The sequence below is a fragment of the Protopterus annectens genome, chromosome 4.part1, assembly GCF_019279795.1.
Source record: "Protopterus annectens isolate FY-2018-M chromosome 4.part1, PAN1.0, whole genome shotgun sequence".
NCBI classification, from domain to species: Eukaryota; Metazoa; Chordata; order Ceratodontiformes; family Protopteridae; genus Protopterus; species Protopterus annectens.
In genome coordinates this window covers 919,726,895-919,745,158 of record NC_056734.1, presented here as the reverse complement: position 1 = coordinate 919,745,158, position 18,264 = coordinate 919,726,895, and the positions used below count along the sequence as shown (strand labels likewise).

The 18,264-nt window shown below is 38.3% G+C and overlaps 1 protein-coding gene across 1 annotated transcript in view; it reads left to right on the top strand.

The window, feature by feature from the left end:
• Positions 1–18,264, top strand: part of LOC122801116 (location of vulva defective 1-like) — a 162,301-nt gene that overhangs the window by 73,874 nt on the left and 70,163 nt on the right. Inside the window, exon 6 of the mRNA XM_044070645.1 lies at positions 7,280–7,420. Within this exon, the coding sequence (XP_043926580.1) occupies positions 7,280–7,420 (141 nt within the window). The remainder of the gene's footprint in view (positions 1–7,279; positions 7,421–18,264) is intronic.

The following is an 18,264-nucleotide window of genomic DNA, read 5'->3' as shown; positions in this document are numbered from 1 at the left end:
AAGGAAATGGGGATGCCCAGACATAGATTTATTTGCCTCCCCTTACAACTGCCAATTGCAGAGATTTTGCACAAGGACTTATCACAAGCAAGCATGGAAAGTGGGTGCCCTATCCTTCAGCTGGAAAAATCTAACAGTATATGCTTTTCCCCCACTGCCTCTCCTTCCCAGGGTACTCCTAAAGGTCAGACAAGAGAAGCCAAAAATGATACTGATTGCACCAGACTGGCCACGCCAGGACTGGCACCCAATCCTAAAGAGCTTGTCTCAAGGTCCAGCATGGATATTGCCTCAGACTTCTCACTTGCTGACCCAACAAAACAATCAGATCCTGCACAGCCAACTCAGGACCTTAAATCTCGCAGCATGGCAGATAATGTAGCTATTCAGAACATTCCTCTTTCAAAAGTTGTTATGGATGTTATCTTGGAGGCCAGGAGGCCCAGTACCAGAAAATCTTATGCAGAAAAATGGAAGAGATTCTGTGCTTGGAACCAGGAACAAGGCATTGACGGGTGTACCAAATATCCCTCAGATTTTACAATACCTAACTGAGATGCTGAACAAAGGCCTTTCTTTCTCATCAATTAAGATTAATGCCTCTGCCATTTCAGCCCATTACAATACGGAATCACCTATCTTTTCTCATCCTTTAATAAGGCAGTACCTTAGAGGGGCCAAAAACATTAGGCCTCCAAGGAGAGCACCAATTCCGGCCTGGGACCTCAATTATGTTTTGGAAAAACTCACACTGCCTCCTTTTGAGCCAGCATCAACAGCAGATATAAAATTCTTATCCTGGAAAACAGCTCTGCTCCTAGCAATAATCTCTGCAAGGCAAGTCTCGGAGTTATAAGCACTCATGGCTGTGGAACCTTTCATAATTTTTCACCCAGAAAGGGTTTCTCTGAGGACAAGCCCTACATTTATGCCTAAGGTGGTGTCCAGTGTGGCCCTCAACCAAACCATTCACTTGCCTACCTTTTATACAAATCTACAGAACAAGGGTGAGAAAATTCTGCATTCTTTGGACATACACAGGCAGTTACGCTTCTACTTGGACAGAACTAAAGCTTTCAGAAAGACTGAGCAATTTTTAGTGTCATATGCTGCAGGATCACAAGGAAAGGCTATCTCAAAACAGACTATTTATAAATGGATAGGCCATTGTATCCATTTCTGCTATTTTCAACATGGCAAATCAGTGCCTAAGGGCATTAGGCCTTATTCCATCAGAGCAGCAGCCACTTCAGCAGCCTTCCTCAGAGGAGTACCAACTAAAGATATCTTAGAGGCTGCAACTTGGAGTTCAGTGCACACCTTCACAAAGCCCTACCACTTACCTCTTTACTCTAAGTCCAGAGCAGGTTTTCCACCTCTCCTAATCCTATTTAGCCCAGCCACCCATCCTCAGCTTTGGGATTCAACCCAAGAGTAATGACTGCAACAGTGAAACACAATGAACATAGTACAGTTGTGTACCTACCATAAATGTAGATGTTTGAGTGTTGCAGTCCAGGTTACCCACCCACCACCCCCCTTTTTCTTTGCTGGGATTTATCTGCACTTCTCTATCCTATACAACCTATTTGGTGTATTTGCTTGTAGATGAAGGAAAGGTTATTGTTGGGCATGCATTTTTATTGGCATATTTTTTCAGCCTATCAATTTGAGGGCACCTGACATCTGGGGCAAGAAAAACTGAAGAAAATGGTGTTGGCTGCATCTTTTATTCCCCTGGTGCACTGACGTCAGGGAAGAGGTGACAGCAACTGACGCCAGACCTAGACTTTGGAATTCTGGCTGACTGCGGGTAGCCTGCCAGCAGGATAACCCAAGAGTAATGACTGCAGCAGTGAATACACTCAACCATCTACATTTGTGGTAGGTACACAACTGAACTTTCTCTATTACTTCCCTTAACAACACCATCATCCAACCTGAACCCTACACCAAACTACTTGGAGTAACTATTGATGAGAAAATTAAAATTCGATGTTCATATCCAACAATGTATAAAAAAGACCCAACTGAAACTTGGTCTTCTCTATCGCAACTATAAATTCTTCACACCCTCTTCCAAACCCTTCCTAGCTCAATCTCTTCTCCTACTCTGTCTTCTTTATCCTGCCTCAGCTCTTAGTAATGTTCAAGCATCACTTATCACCAAATTAGAACAAACCTATCGCAAGATAGTCCAATTCGCCTCCAGTCTCCCATACAAATCTCACCATTGCCCTGCCCTTAAGACACTCCAATGGCCAGAATTTTCCAAACAATTACTTCTTCCCAACTACATATCACACAGTCTATCCTAAATTACCCTTCTGCCTGTCCTTCTATCTCTAATCTAGTCTCCTACTATAACCCCGCTTGCCACCTCCGAACTACCAGCAAACTCCTCCTCTATATATACAAACCCAATAAAAATATTGGAAAGTCCCTCTATAAATTCTGTGTTGCCCATGCTTGAAACTCACTCCCCCTCAACATAAGATGTGTATCTCAAAAGTACTTGTTCAAACAAGAACTAAAACTCCATCTATGAAAGACATGGTCCTGCCCATGTCAACCCCCCCACATGACGTTTCCTCCCTAAACCCCTCACTTCCTTCCCCTTCTTCCCTGCTTTTTCTTTTCTCTTCACCTCTAAAAAAAGTATAGTAACCTCTATAGTATTGTATATGCCATGGATTATTCCTGACTGTTCTTATGTAGATATGAATCTTTGTTCTTGTGCTTACTCTCCTAGTATCATGTTATGTATGTATGCTTCCCTTGCTAGTAGAGCAATAATCATGCCAACATGTATGACTTCTGTGTTACTATCTATTAATTTTTACTTTTTTCCATATTTCATTTTTTTGTAACCATTGTTATTAAGTGTAATATTTTTGGAGCTTTTTTCCTTGGGTCTCCACTGAAAATGGGCCTTAGGCTCAGCTGGACTAACCCGGTTAACAAATGTCAATAAATAAATAAATAAAATAAATAAATAAAATTGTTTTTAGCTAGATTGTGATTTTTTTCTGCGAGCACTGCTACAGGTGTTTGTTTCAGTACTGTGCAAGTGTGAGGAATTTGTTTAAGTGTTACTGAATTTGAATCATATTTCATTTAAATCAGACTCCTTGAGTTTTCCAATTGATGTGAATTAGACTGCATCACCTGTCTCTGTGGCACAGAGAGACAAAGCCCTGACTATATCCCATATAACTCAAATTCAAAGAGTAGCTTGTATGCCGAAAGATCCAGGCAGAGTATGGTGGGAATGAGAAAATTACAATGGCATATCCATCATGGGAGTTGCTGAGGCTGGTCCCATTTACCTGTAGTTCTTGTCAAAGTAGAGGCCTAGACCTTAAAATGATTGGATGTGACAGATCATGCATTATAACTGATGAAATTCTAGAATAACTGACTTTTCATAGACTAATGGACCACTACACTGGCTGTATAGATGGATAAAGCCCTGACTACAGCACAGCTGACTTAAGGTCAGTTCGTAGCTTGGGTGAGTAATAGACCCTCAGGGAGCTATTGTTATATTCATTCCAGTGTGTAGGTGGTTCACTCGGTGCTGTCTGTAATGATCTCAGTTGTAGGCTGGAGACATCACAATAAGACAGGAACATGTACAAAAGGGGAAAAGGTTTGTGGGCATGGCTGAGCTACAAAGGCAGGGTAACACATCACCCCCCTTTGCATGCCCACCCTTGGATGTCCTATGGATCATGAATGGGAGGAGAGAACAACTGGAATAGGACATTAAAATACATTTTTGATTGATAATGAGATAGCATGAGCACCCCAATACCCTTAGCTTCCTTATTGGCTCCACCAAAAATATTGATGGGAGTCCAGGGAAAGATTGAAGTGTCAGACTGGCCCAGAGATGGATGTAGGGTATGGGGGTGGCTGACTTGATAACGTAAGGGAGTAAAAGTAAACAAAAGTCTACAATTAGAAGAGAATGATCTCTGTGTCATAGGTAGGGGTTTATGACATACAATGCCAAGACTAATCACTTCATCAGTGGTTAATGTCAGTGTAGTAAAAAACATTTCAAATTCAATTTGATTATAATCTGCCAAACCCCCTTTGGAAGATCTTAAATAATGCAGATCATGTGAGAAAGTTTTTCCCTTTTTCAACTTTGTCAATTTTACACTTTTATACCTGTTATTGTGTCTGCTGTGTACAGGCACTATTTTACTGTCCTAAGAGCTGTTTAGAGGATTATGTTCTACCAGCTTATTGCCATATGTACCACTGGAGGGAGCGATAATGCATTTTTATGAATAAATCCTACAAGGACTTTTTGACAGAAAGGCAAGTGAGGCGCAGTTGGTAAAATCATCCAAACAAACTCAGTATTTCTACATATAACAGCCAAAACAAAGTAAAATAAACAGATTAACTAAGTAACATATAAAGGCAGGTAGCTCACCATTAAACAATATCTGTTAATGAAATTAAATTGCATAAAAATGTAAGCATCATTTTTATTACATTGTTAATTAATGTACCTCATACCAAACAAACTATGAAGTCTACCAGTGAACTGACACTTTTAATATCTGACCAATGGCAGTACGCTGCTGTGGGGACTGATGCAGTGGACTTTAGTTAACATCCAAGTATTCAGATCCATAAGCTTCGTAAGACGCATATTGATAAAATATCTCAGAAATATTTAATACATTTGTTGTATTTATTAAACAGGTAGTTCATCACTGAGAATATTTATGTGGCTGCAATTGTTCTAAAATACTTTGTCACCCCTATGACTCAAAAAAATTGAAAAGTAAACTAAATAAATGTTTAAGAAAAGTATAACTAGAATCTATACCAGAGTTTGGGTGACACATTAATTACTAATGCATATTATCAAGTTTTCTCTTGGCTTCACCTTCAGATGACACTGTATTGCCACAAAAAAATCCCAGCATGCATAACCTGGGTCTCCATGATGATGATGATGGTCATGATTACTATTATTATTATTATTATTATTTCTCATCCACTATTATTACTTGATTTGATATAGTCATTGTATAATTGCCTTCACTTAGTTAGCCAAGGTATAATGGTATCATCATCTCTGTTATGTATTGTTTATATTTACTACAAAAGTGTAGCTCAGAATATTCTTTATCCATCATGGATACTGGTTGTTATTTAGGCATTGTGTGTAGCTATCATAACATGTAGAAATACATTTTTAATGCACATTCTTCTGTAATCTGCTCACTGAGATGTCCTCCAATAGTTACATGTTGGTGCTGCTGATGGTAGCCATATAAAATGATCCACTGCAGAGATGATCATGTTGTTTATCTAAGAAATGAGCTATAAACCACTACTAGAATATAGTCAGACTGCATTTGTTGGTTAATCTGTGATAAATTTAATGAGATACACTTCACTGTTACAAACAGGTTTCTGCTATCAGGTTTTAAGTGACCTCACTTGGGAAGTCAATATCAGAGAAAGTAGAACGTGTCTGTTCCTGTTTCACACTGCTATGAAAATTCTGCTGTTTATGCATTTTCTGGTAGTCAGTACTGTACACTACTGTTAGTTTTTTATAAATGGGTGGAACTATGGAGTATAGGATGTATACCTGTTGTGAAACTAATGGGCACTAAAAGTGGTGCATGATGTTATAGTTATTATGGATATGCATTACAAAAAAAACAAAAAAAAAGTTTTTCATTCGTAAAAAGTAGTCAAGGTGAAGTTCAAATGTTTTATAACAGGCAAATATTATTCAGAAAATCCCTACGCTTCTGAATTCTATCTGTTACTTTATTTTACAGAATGTAATACTGTACACCAGGTTACACTTCAGAAGATAGAACGGCTGAAATATTGAAGATCATATGGTCGAGACCATATGATCGATATTTCAGAAGATCGATCTTCTGAAACTGTAAAAAAAAAAAAAAAAACAAATAAAAGAAGATGTTACTGCAGGGGGGGCAAGCTGCCCACACCCCCTACTTAAATATACCATCTCCGAGATCATACTACACTGGCAATACAGTGCGGAACAGGAAGGTTTCCAATTCCCCGCTGTAGCATGATCTAAGAGTTGGTATATTTAAGTGGGGGGTGGGGGTGCAGGGGGTCTTGCCCCCCTGCAGTAACGTCTTCTTTTATTTCTTTTTTTTTTTACAGTTTCAGAAGATCAATCTTCTGAAATATCGATCACATGGTCTCGACTCTATGATCTTCGATATTTTAGCCGTTCGATCTACTGAAGTGTAACCATACACCATGGTTTATGTAGTCATGGATAACAAAGTAAGAATGTCCTTTTTTGAACCATCCAGTGGATCTGCTTTCATTTCTTTTTATATTACTCTCTGTCTTTTAGACCTTGTTGAACCAGTCACTCAAGAATACTTCAGAAGGATTCCCTTTGTCTCTGAGTACATTTCTTACTATGTATTGTGAAATCTTTGTGTTGGTCCTTCTGCATGTCTGTCATACTAAAATGCAGCCACCAAGAGATGCCCTACTAGTCAGTTTATTGGGAATTACAGAGCCTACAGGTTTGGTTAGTCAAGTGGTACAGATTGTCAGTGGAAATAAGTGATTCCCTGTTACTGCTAAAGTAGTTTCCTTCATTGTCGAACAATGTCATACGGACTCTGCAATTTCATATTTGTCATATTTCCCAGAAGATATCTTGGGTAATTATTTCTTCCTAAAATCAGAGCTGTAGTGGCATTTTTGTTGTCATCTAATAAAAAAGCAACACACAAAGAATAGAAAGTTGTGGTGAAATATGAAGAGGGACAAAACTGATGTGGTAGGCAAAAGGGGAGATGATCGTGTCAGACCGAGCATCCTTTTCCTTCAATTTACACCTTAGGCATAGAAAAATAAAAACTGAAGTGGAGGTCAATCAGTATAGTGAAGCATATTGTAAATGTTCTCAATTTAAAATGTCTCACCAAATGAAAACACAATCTTTGAATTCAAATGTTAAACTAGCTGCAGTGTTTCATATGATGTTTAAAGATAAAAAGCAACTGCAACAGAAAGTAGACTTTGGTTAATAAAATGTTTTATTGTCCCTATTTCCTTAAATGATCTAACAAATGATAAATTTGGTATGTGGACAACACATTTATCAACTGCTTTGTGCTACTAAAAGAAAAGCATATGACCAAATTTACATATTATGCCATTTTACCATTATTAATCTGGTAGCATATGGAAGATGTACTCTTAGCCTGTGTTTTTAATACATTTTCAAAATCCACAGGATGCATGTCTTTGAATCCTCCTCTCTGCTGTCCCAAGACTGCAAATGGCTGTCGCCCTCCTGAGCAAACTTGTTATTGTGATGAAATGTGTTTAACTTACAAGGACTGTTGCCCTGACTATACAAGTACATGCAAAACAGGTAACAATGTTTAAAGTTCTGTTTCATGTTGAATTTGCTATATCTGAAACAACACTGTATTTAGATCACAAACATGTACAAAAGTTGTTCTACTATTAAGTATAATAATTTCACTATGTCAATGCATAGGCTTTTATCTACAGGTTTATCTGTGACTTGAAATGGTTAATATTGGTCAGATGTATTTCTTAGAAACATTGTGTAAGAATGTACATCTATATTAATCAGTTATCATACATTGTGTGAACATACATAATCCCTAGACAAGAATATGTAAACCATTTCGTATACAGCAGCCTTTAGTGGCTTCAGATGTAATGATGACTAAACTTAAATATCAAACTCAAAGTCTCAAGACATGAATAACTTAGTGTAAGCAAAATAGTTCATGCTAGATTTGCAAAGCTTACTGTTGGACTAGCAGCATCCTTCATGCTAAAATTGAATTTTTACAAATAATATTTTTGAATAACTTATGAGACTGTTACTCTTAATACATGATACATACAATTATTTCTATATTTGATCCATAAAACAAAAATATTCTGTAACAGCAGTGTATGTTCTAAAACTATTCAAGTAGGCGTTAACACACAAAAAGGATTTAAAACTTCAGTACATTTAAAATTCCAGCTACTTACTGAAGAATTCTACATGCAATATATTATTGCATGTTTCAGCTGTCACTTTTAGAATAAGCTTATGTCTTCTGTAACTATGAATTGTAAATCCATAAAAACTCATTAATTATGAAAGTAAAAGTAAAGTGAAAGGAAACCAATGATAAGGAAGTAGTAAGTGAAATATGTTCCAAGTTCTCATATATATGCAAAGAATACCTGACTTAAAGGCAAGTGTATGTACAGCTGATAGAAGTACAAATGGAACAGGAACTGATATTCTTATCTTTCTGTACAGCACCGGGGAGTATCAAAGGCCTCACTGTCATAAAAAAGGAAAAGACATCAGTAATAGTAAGCTGGACTGCTCCTGCAAATAAAACGGGATCTTATCTATTAATAGCTACTGGGACGACTTCACAAACACTCACCATCAACACTGAGACTGTTAACGTTACCAATCTCACACCAGGGTCTTCATACACATTTACAGTATATGCTCTGTCTGGTGATAATCTGATTAAGAGCAACCCTGTCTCTATGTCTACATGCACAGGTAAGTATCTGGTTAGCATATGAAGTATATTTCATTTGTAAAAAAATGTTTGAAGGAAGCAGTTAAAATAATTTCTTCAACTACAGGAGATAAGAACTCTTGCATCTGATACTCAAGGAAATAAACATGATTTTTCATTTCCTATCCAGCACCTGGTGCTTTTCAGTGGTATTGGGGGGGGTCTCTCGTCCCAAACTCAGAAATGCACAATTAGCTCCCAGATACAGCATTTTAACAGAATGTCTTCCTAATGCATCTGACTGAGAGCTTTCCCAAAGACACTCTGACATTACCATTCCTGGCCTCCCTTGATCTGCTGTGTATTTAGATAATGGTAGGTGTGTGCATTGCTCTACAATCCCTATGACATGCATTTTTGACACTGTAGTGCTAAGCTCATTTTTCCTCAGATTCTAAGGAAAACATTCTACATGTTTTTCAAAGAAATTATGTACTGTCTTTCATAAACTGCATGCACACCCCTCATTAGGATGCTACGTCAGGAGCTTCAGATGTTTGAGAATGTGTGTTCATAACATCACTGATGATACAACAAGATCATACATGTCATACTCATGACAATACTCTGACTCTCATGTTATTGTTATAATCAGGATAACAACAAAATGTAAATGATACAGTGATTATAAGTGAATTGCAGCTTAAACATAATTAAAATTCAGTATCAGTAATAAATGAAATTCTGTCATTAAGTCAAATATTAACAGTATCTATTTCACAATAAAACCTTACTAAAATGGTTTTATATGGGTCTATATTGCAGTTGTATAAAGTACATTTCCACAATATAAATACTGTGACTTGACATTTACAAAAAAATGTCTTTATTTATTTTCTTGGAGCAATTACTCCAGGGCCACCTATGAAGGTTTCATTCTCCACTACACCGCCTTGCATTGTTTAATCAACTACAAGGTTGCTGTACCTTCAGGAAAACAGGATTTCTCATTGTATAGTTGAACCTCATATGGCTTTCCTTGTGGCCAATGTCCAACTGTCCTACTGCAATTTCACAGAAGAAAGTGAGCAGGGCATCTTTATTGTTTTTTTTTCATCCACTACAAATAGATGAGATATTATATAGCTCATATGCATTGCCAAGAAATTCTCCATGTAAGGGAGGGATAGAGATACAACAAACTTATGGAGTAACTTTATCAACAGTCTGTTTTGTCCATTATGTATACTGACTTTGTAACATGAAAGTTTTTATACAAAGCATAAAATTGAATTTCTCATCTAGTCAAACAATTATCAGCTAAATACATAAAACAATATACTCTAAATGAAATGCATTCACAAGAAGGTTACACGCACTCAGAAGATTATAAAATGACTAAGCAGGATGCATTCTTTAAAGTGAAGGGTTCCTTAACATGCTTTTGTATCCATATGTTAGAAGAGTGAGAGGTGTTTTATTCTCAAGTCAGTGGTTATTATTGTGAAATATGTACTTGAACTATCTGTAGGATAAGATGAAAATAAAAATAATGCATTTTTCACTTATTGATACTTCAGTTGGTCTCTTGAGTCATTACCAGTATGTTCCCAGGACCGGGGACCTCAGCCCTTATGACAAAATTCACATGCATATGCCATAACATTTCTACATTCAGCAAGTCTCTTCTTGATCCTTTTCTGACATCCACATTTCAGACTTTTTGAGATGGTAACATAATCTGGCATTAATATTGGGATACATTTCCATCTGTGTCCCTTTTAATTTTCTTATGTTGGTTGTGAGTAATAATGTTGGTAAGCATACTGCATAACATTACTTTACTGCTTTGTGTCAGCCCTCATCTGCATCATGGATTCCATATTTATTATAATAGGAGGTGATTTAAACATTAAGTAGAGTGCCCAGATGTATTCCCAATATGCAGTCAATGACTGTTATGCATTTTGTCAATGTGTAGGGTGAGCAGACAGTGGATAATCACATATGATCAATGCATACAGAAAGCAGCTAAGGGATGACCTGCATCTGAACAATGCATGCTGTGAGTGGCCAATGGATGGCCTGCATTTAGAAACTGGTCATGTCTTTACAAAATATATCATCTCTGCTTGAAATGTATGGTTACATCATTGTCAGGACATCAAATCAATTGCTACTAATGCAAAACTGCACTTGCTCAAAAAACAATGTATACCGGCTTTTTAAGAAGGACTTCCAAGATTTGCACTTTCCATTTGAATCACTGTTTGCACTGTTCACACATAGCTTGGCTCTGGCCTGGTGTGGGAGCCATCTTGAGACAATAGTACTTCTTGTAGAGGTACATTAATTGTTGCTATTTCTGGGAAGTCGAGCACTACTTGGTCAAAATTCTAGGTGCTTTCCTGCTGTGTGCTTAGAGGACTCCACAGAGAGTGGTGCTTGTTTGCCTCAGTGTGAGAAGCTGACAAGCTGTGAATCTTTGATACAGCAGGAATAATTCAGGCAAGTTCTTTTTGTCAACAGCACATAAATTCATTTTACCTGGTTTGCTGAGTTCCAACTGTTTCCCTGCTTTTTTCAAGTTAACTCACTGTTTGCACTGTTTACACTTAATTTAGTTCCAGCATGATGTGGTTGTCATTTTCAGACAGCAGTAGCAGCACTTGCAGCGACAGTATATTAAATGCTACTATTTCTGGCTAGCTAAACACTAGGTGTTTTAATTTATATCTGGATTGCATTGGCCTTTGCTCCTTAGTGTTTGCTATGTACTGAGTTCAGCTGTGCTCACTGTAGTTGTTACTATACAGTACTTACCATGCACAGGTGAAGCTTTCCTAAACTCTTCACAGCTGAATGTCTTCTTCCTTCACGTTGTGGGTGACTGTCTCTTGCCTGTTCTAAGTTTTTCATGCTTGTCCAGATCCCTGCTGATTACCAGCTGTACACAGATGGGTGTTGCTTTTTCCAGCATATTCATTGTGACTATGTACTGTCCCTCTTTCCTCCCCCCAGGTTCCAATGCTTTAATAGCATGGGACAGTGTGGAGAGACAACAGACTACCTCTCTTTGTATTGCCAGCCTGCTAGCACTTGGTATCATAAGGCAGTTTAAGAACTGCCACATGATTACTGAAAATGAATTCTTGCTTAACCTAAATGACTCAATCTGTGAGAGGTACAACCACATAGCTAACTTGGGGGCAGCTCTCTAGAAATATCATGAATGCATTGAGCATCATAGTGTCTCAACCACATCCACATATATGCAACATGCTCAGAATAATTACACTAAGATGCCATATACTGATGCCATAAAAAAATCACTGCCAAAGCTTCCTAAAACACGTGTATTTTAGACATAATTTCAGCAATGAATAAGAAGGCAGACTATGCACAAGCAAAATGAGGGGGTTACTGAGCAACTCTCTTCTTTTTCTTTACAACTGTTGGTGATAGATCATTAGAACTCGGGGTAGATGATTGATTGTAGTTCTGTCTGGACATGGCAGTTAGTACAATCTAAATAACGTGGGGGAGTATATATTATGATGACATAGATATTGCTGCTGAGGTACGTTACAAGTTAGTGTCAAACAAGTAACTTTAATTTGCAGGTCATAAGAAGAGGTCAGAAAAGGACAGACATTCAGTGCTGAGTGAATACAAGAGCAGAAAAGATACAAGGACAGTGCAACCTGTGCAAAAGTTTGAATGCCACACCTAAAGAAGGAAGAGTGAAAATAGAATGTGCAATGGCCAGTGAAGACAAAAAGCATGTACGATAATTAGAGAGGGGGGAGAGCTGGAATGACCCTAGAAGTGATAATTCAGATGAGCTGATTAATGTCTGAAAAGTGTGTAAGAAAGAGAGTACACCTTTAAGTGAATAACACAAAACACCAATTACTTAGGCAAAGGAAAATTTAGTCATGTCTATTAGAGGAAAGGAAAAGATATGGTGGGAGAGTTGACTAAGAGATGAAACAGCACTTAGGTAAAATAGGATAGGAGACAGGTGAAGATAAAAAGACGTGAGTTCTGGTCATGGGAGATGAGATGGCCAAGTGTTTAGATGGCGTCAATGAAGAGTGGAATAGGGAGGCTAGAGCCCTGAAAAGTCAATGATGTGTTAATAAAAATCAATTTTCCCATGCCGGCAAGCAAAAGTATACAAACATAATTGCAAAGAAGGTCAGGAGCTGCTACTGTAGTGGTGATCGATTCGAACATCAACTCTTATGGTAAGATTAATCAACTATACTATGTTCATCATTAAATCACTGCTGTAATAGCCTTAGCCACTGCAGAAAATACCAAAGGTTCGAATGTTTTGGAACAGAAAGGATGAAAATTCATGATTCCCTGGAGAATGGTCTTACCAAAGCCTGTTTCACACTTGGAAAATAAGTTTTGTATTACTTTGTGAATGTATGTAGCATTTCCATCTCTCTCTCAACTTCCTGATTTTAAAAGCCTGCATTTGCACTTGTCCCCCCCCCACTTCCTGTAACTAGTCTAGTCCAGATACAGATTTGCTGTATCCAGGACTGTTTGTAAGCTTCTCAGCCCCTTCAAGCCTTTCTGTGTTGGAGGGATGCCTTCTAACTTATCAGTGGGAGTGGCAAGGACTAGGTAATCTAGCTACCACATAAGAAGTGCTTTCTGGTCCAGAAATTGTAGTTATTGGCCGTTTGGGCAATTTTTCCATCTCTCTCAACTTTCTGATTTAAAAGCCCACATTTGCACTTGTTTCTTTCCTGTAACTAGTCTAGTCTAGAGGCAGATTCTTAGTTGTAGCACTTGAATTTGCTTATTCATGCTCAGCACTTGCTCAGAACTTGTTGTAAGCACTAAATACTCTACACATTATTACAACACTCAGCTTTCCTCATTACATAGAGGAAAACAGTTATTGTACTCACTTTTCTCACTTGCTAGAGAAAAACAGCTCTTGTACTCACTTTCCTCACTTATCTAGAGGAAAATAGTTTTTTATTCAGGCATGTCCAAGGGTCAGCTCCAAGTGTTCTCACCTGTCTTTCTGATGAATCTGGGCATCTTGAGGCAATGTAGCAATTGCCTCATGTACACAGACAACCCTCTCCTCCTACCACCCAACACTACAACCTGTGAGAGATGCACTTATCTAGCCAAACTGGAGGTAAAGCTCTCTCCAACCAAGACTGAACTTGACAGTCAAGAGGAGAAGGTAAACACTTGCACCACACCACACTCATCATATAATCCCACTAAACCTACACCACCAAAATCCACACATAGAAACAAAAAATCATTTGCGGAGGCTCTCAGTATTAATCTGCTCAAGCAACAGAGACCTTCCAAGCAGAAATGCAAGCAACCTCCACTGCCAAAACAACCCAAATGACACATAGCCCACAGACTCAGTGTGCCGAACCGAGGCCAACTTGATTTATAAATCCTCTGATTCAATACTGATTTCAGTGGAAAGGGCACATCGGAACCCCACTAAGGAAACAAGGTGAACCTGTTACCCAAAGCTTGCAAGTCTGTGACAAGCTTTGATTAATTCGTGGACACAACAAGCTTCCAATTTACATATCAATTCGGAAGATTCCTGACCACTCTATATGAGGTCTTGGCACGTTTACACATGGAGATTATCTTACAAAGGTCCCGACGTAACTAATGTGCTGACCTACCCAGGACCAGAACTGCACAGAAGTTTGTGCTAATGATACTCTACAACCTGATGAGAAAGGTGGTGATTATAGCAACATATCTTGATTTGTTGTGGAGTCTACTTGGTCAAAGACCCGCTTTTACCAGAAGCTGACACTCTTAAAATGGATCTTTAAACTGCTATAGGATCGAAAGGAGGTGGAAACCTAAAAAGAAAAATGTTTCCATAAGCAGTCCTAAAATCCAATGTCAAAACAGTATTGTGTTGGATACTAGAATTTTAGCACCATTAAACTTTTACAGTGGCTTAGCTTGATAAAGCTAGAACCGGACCAGGATCAGGTAGTCTAACTATACCTCCTGTCGATAACCTAATGGCCCAAAAACAGTTGAATGCAGATCCATAAGAATCACAGAAAACTGTGCGCAGGAAAAGACACATTTTTAAGTCCACCAAACCAGTCACAAGCATCTCAAATGGGATTCCACACCAAAGACTCAAGGTATGATAACTAAATAAGAAATAACTATCCCACCTAAGCACATATATCATACCTTTTAAACAACTGGGCTGGTGACCAAACTATGCAAAATTGGAATGATAGACAAAGCTTAAAAACACTACATATGGCATCACCATAAGACCATGGTAAAATGTCCCCAAAGAAATGATGGAAACCAAATGTAACTTTCATGCCATGGAAATGTTCATTTTGTACCTCAAGAATCTTAACAAATGACATGAAACTTCCACAGATCGTACTGTGCTATAACGAACACATTGCTGATCAAACAACATAAAGATTAATGGTCTCAAAACGAAACAAGGGACTTCTGAGAAGGAAGGAAACTGAAATAGAGTAAATTGTCCAATTCAAGGAAATCTCTAAGCTCAGTAGGCTGAAGATCCAAATAACATCACAAAAATCACATTTCCAAATTTTGAAGGTTTCCCTGTCAACAAAGATTGTTTATTAGCTATTGTCAGAACTCATGTTAAAAATACTGCAAGCAATGGATTACAAAACACATGAAAGTGAGACCAACTGTGATTCAGCTCCTTTATTGACGTCTGTTTGGGATTTTCACATAAAGCCTCCAAAGTAATAAGAGGAATTAAAGTTTAATACTAAATTTTTCAAATAAGCGGGAATCTCATGCCAAAGAACACTTATGATTCGGCAAATTCAGAGACTATTTACCAATGAAACCAAAAGGAACCCCTCTTAGAAGAAATAATGTGTCAGCACAGCTTGAGCCTAAGATATTGATGCAAAAAGTTCCCATTTCACACTTGGCTGGAAAAAGGACCATACTCTATTAGCTGCTAGCCGTATAAATGCCATGTTGTACCATAACGAGAATCTTTACATATTGGACACTAAAGTTTAAATCATTCCTCTTTTGACTGAAAGTGCGGACACCACCATTTAAAATATTGCACGAGTAGACAAATGGGTTTAGAAACTAAGAATAATTTTACACTGCTAACTGACACTTCATAGCCTTTGAACAACGCCATTCTGAATGTATAACTAAGATCATCTCACAGGTATAAATCCCAGAGTACTCAAGAGGTTCACTGGCTCAAGCAGAATGCCACTGAAAATGACGCTCAAATAACTTCCAGCTTACTCCATTAGCATATCGCCTACTCTGAGGTGATCTCTGCGTAACATATAAAGCTTTGTCAAACCCAGAGCTGCTGGACATGCTACACCTAAAGAAATCAAAATCCCTCCAAGCTACATGCTCTAGGGACCTAAACCTTGTCACCACAATAAACAGGACATGCTGGAGGGATAGATTCCTATGCCAGAGACTTCCCATACTCTGGAATAAGCTACCCATCTATGTCAAGCAAAGTTCCTCATTAGCACTCTTCAAGAAAAATGCTAATGAGTGGAAGGGAAATAGGAAATGCACCCAGGGGATCACTTTTGTGGCTCTTCTTGACAGAGGCACAAGAAAATAACTTTCTTGTGTAGCATTAGCCATAGAACCTTATTGGCTAGGCTTACTTAGGCCCCTGGGCTGACAGCCTAGTACCTACCTATGAACCTATGAACTGGTGACCAAGTCGCTGCTGCTAGAATACTTCTTGAGTCCATCTCTATCTATCTCTATCCAAAATGCTGCTGAAGATGCCAAGACTCTAAGAGAATGCACCTTGACCCATCCTGGAATTGACTTGTTATGGTGGGAGTAATAAAAGGAAATAGCATGGAACAACCATTTGGAAATTGTTTTGACATCATTTGTCCTTCTTTACCTTCATAAGAAATGAACACCTCATCTGAATTTTTGAAGATTTTATTTCTGTCTAGATAGTACATGAGTTGTCTGTGGGCATTGAGAGTATGATTCATTTTTCCTCCCTCATTTTTAGGTTCTGGAATGAAGACAGGGAGATGGATAGCTTGGTCTAAAGGGAATGTGGATATCACTTTAGGAATATATGATGGACTCATTCTCAAACACCATTGTGAAAAGTGAGATGAGATTGACCCACCTTAAGAGCTTACAACTCAGGCAGTTAACAATCAGCAACACTGTTTTCCATGTTAAGAACCCCATATTAGACTGATGAGATAGTTCAAGTGGAGAAAGTTTTAATTTTTTCAAAGGAAAACAAGGATCTCCCAAAGTACAACCACCTGCTTTCTAAGTGAACAAGTATGCAGAACTCCTTTCAAAACATCTTGACATGGGGTATATTTAATGAGGGGGATCCATGGGCAGCCATGCTGAAATATCCAAATGATGAATCTTGACAGAGACATTAGAAAGGCCAAAGCACAACATGTCACAGAAATGATGCAGAACCAGTAAAATGATAACCTTAAAAAAGGTATTTGCTCTTACTGTTGCACCAGCTAGAAAATCTTTTCCATTTGCAAATATATGACTTCCTAATAGAAGGTTTCTTTGCCTCCTTTAATATCTGCTACATGTCTGCAGAAAATAGGTGGATGAAATGTATTAAAATTACATTATACAGTCTATCATCTGAAGTTGCTTAAAGTTAGGATGTCTCAAACAACCCTTATCCTATTTGAGATGTACACTCTGTGAGGAAGCTTCTGATAATGTCCTTGTCCTTTTCCAAATTCCTTCTGAATTTTCAGAATGACCTTGGATTTCAGTGATAAGGGTAGAAAGGCATACAGGAACATCCCATCCAAGGAAATGAGAAGGAACCTGTTACCCAGAAATGCTTGCAAGGTATCCTGGAACAGAATTTTGCCATTTGATTGTTGTGGATGGAGATGAACAGATCTCGCTCAAGTGTTCCCACAGCTAGATCAAGTCATGGAAGATTCCCTGACTCAGTCTCCATACATGAGGTACTTGTCCTAGTTTTGCTCTGGTTTCTGCCAGAACATTATGCTGTAACAAAAGATAAGTCAACTGTACAGCCAGATTGTGCTGAATTCCTATGTTCCAGGCTACCATGGCTAATCTGCACAAAATGTGATTTTCAACACCAATGCTTTGTGGTGTTGTCTGTTACTACTTGTAAAGGTCCTGATTAAGAGAGTTCAGTGCATTTATTGCTGCCAACATCTTATTGATATGTGTGTGTGTGTGTGTGTGTGTGTGTGTTTCGGTCTGTCTATATTGTCCAAAGACCCTACTCTTTTACCCCAAAGACTCAGCCCCAAAGCAAAAACTGAGGCATCTGTTGTTACAGACTGTATTGGGGCTGAAATGGAGGATGGAAGACCTGGAAATAGATGAAAATGGTTTCTCCATCAAAGCAGTTCCCTTTTTACAAATCCCAAAACTGTGTCTTCAAAACTCGGGTAGTGTTGATGTTGGGACAATACAGATTTTAGGTACCACTGAATCTTTTTCATGTGTGGTGTGGTTAGAAGAATCATGAAAATCACAAATGCCAGGAATCCTGGTAAAGGCCCTTGGCGAAATCCTGGACTGAGTCTAAAAACTCAATAGTTGATCATATGGGAGAAAAGATCTTTGAACTGATGCATCCAAGAGAGACACTAGGAGGCTTATCCTTTGAGAAGGAACAAGA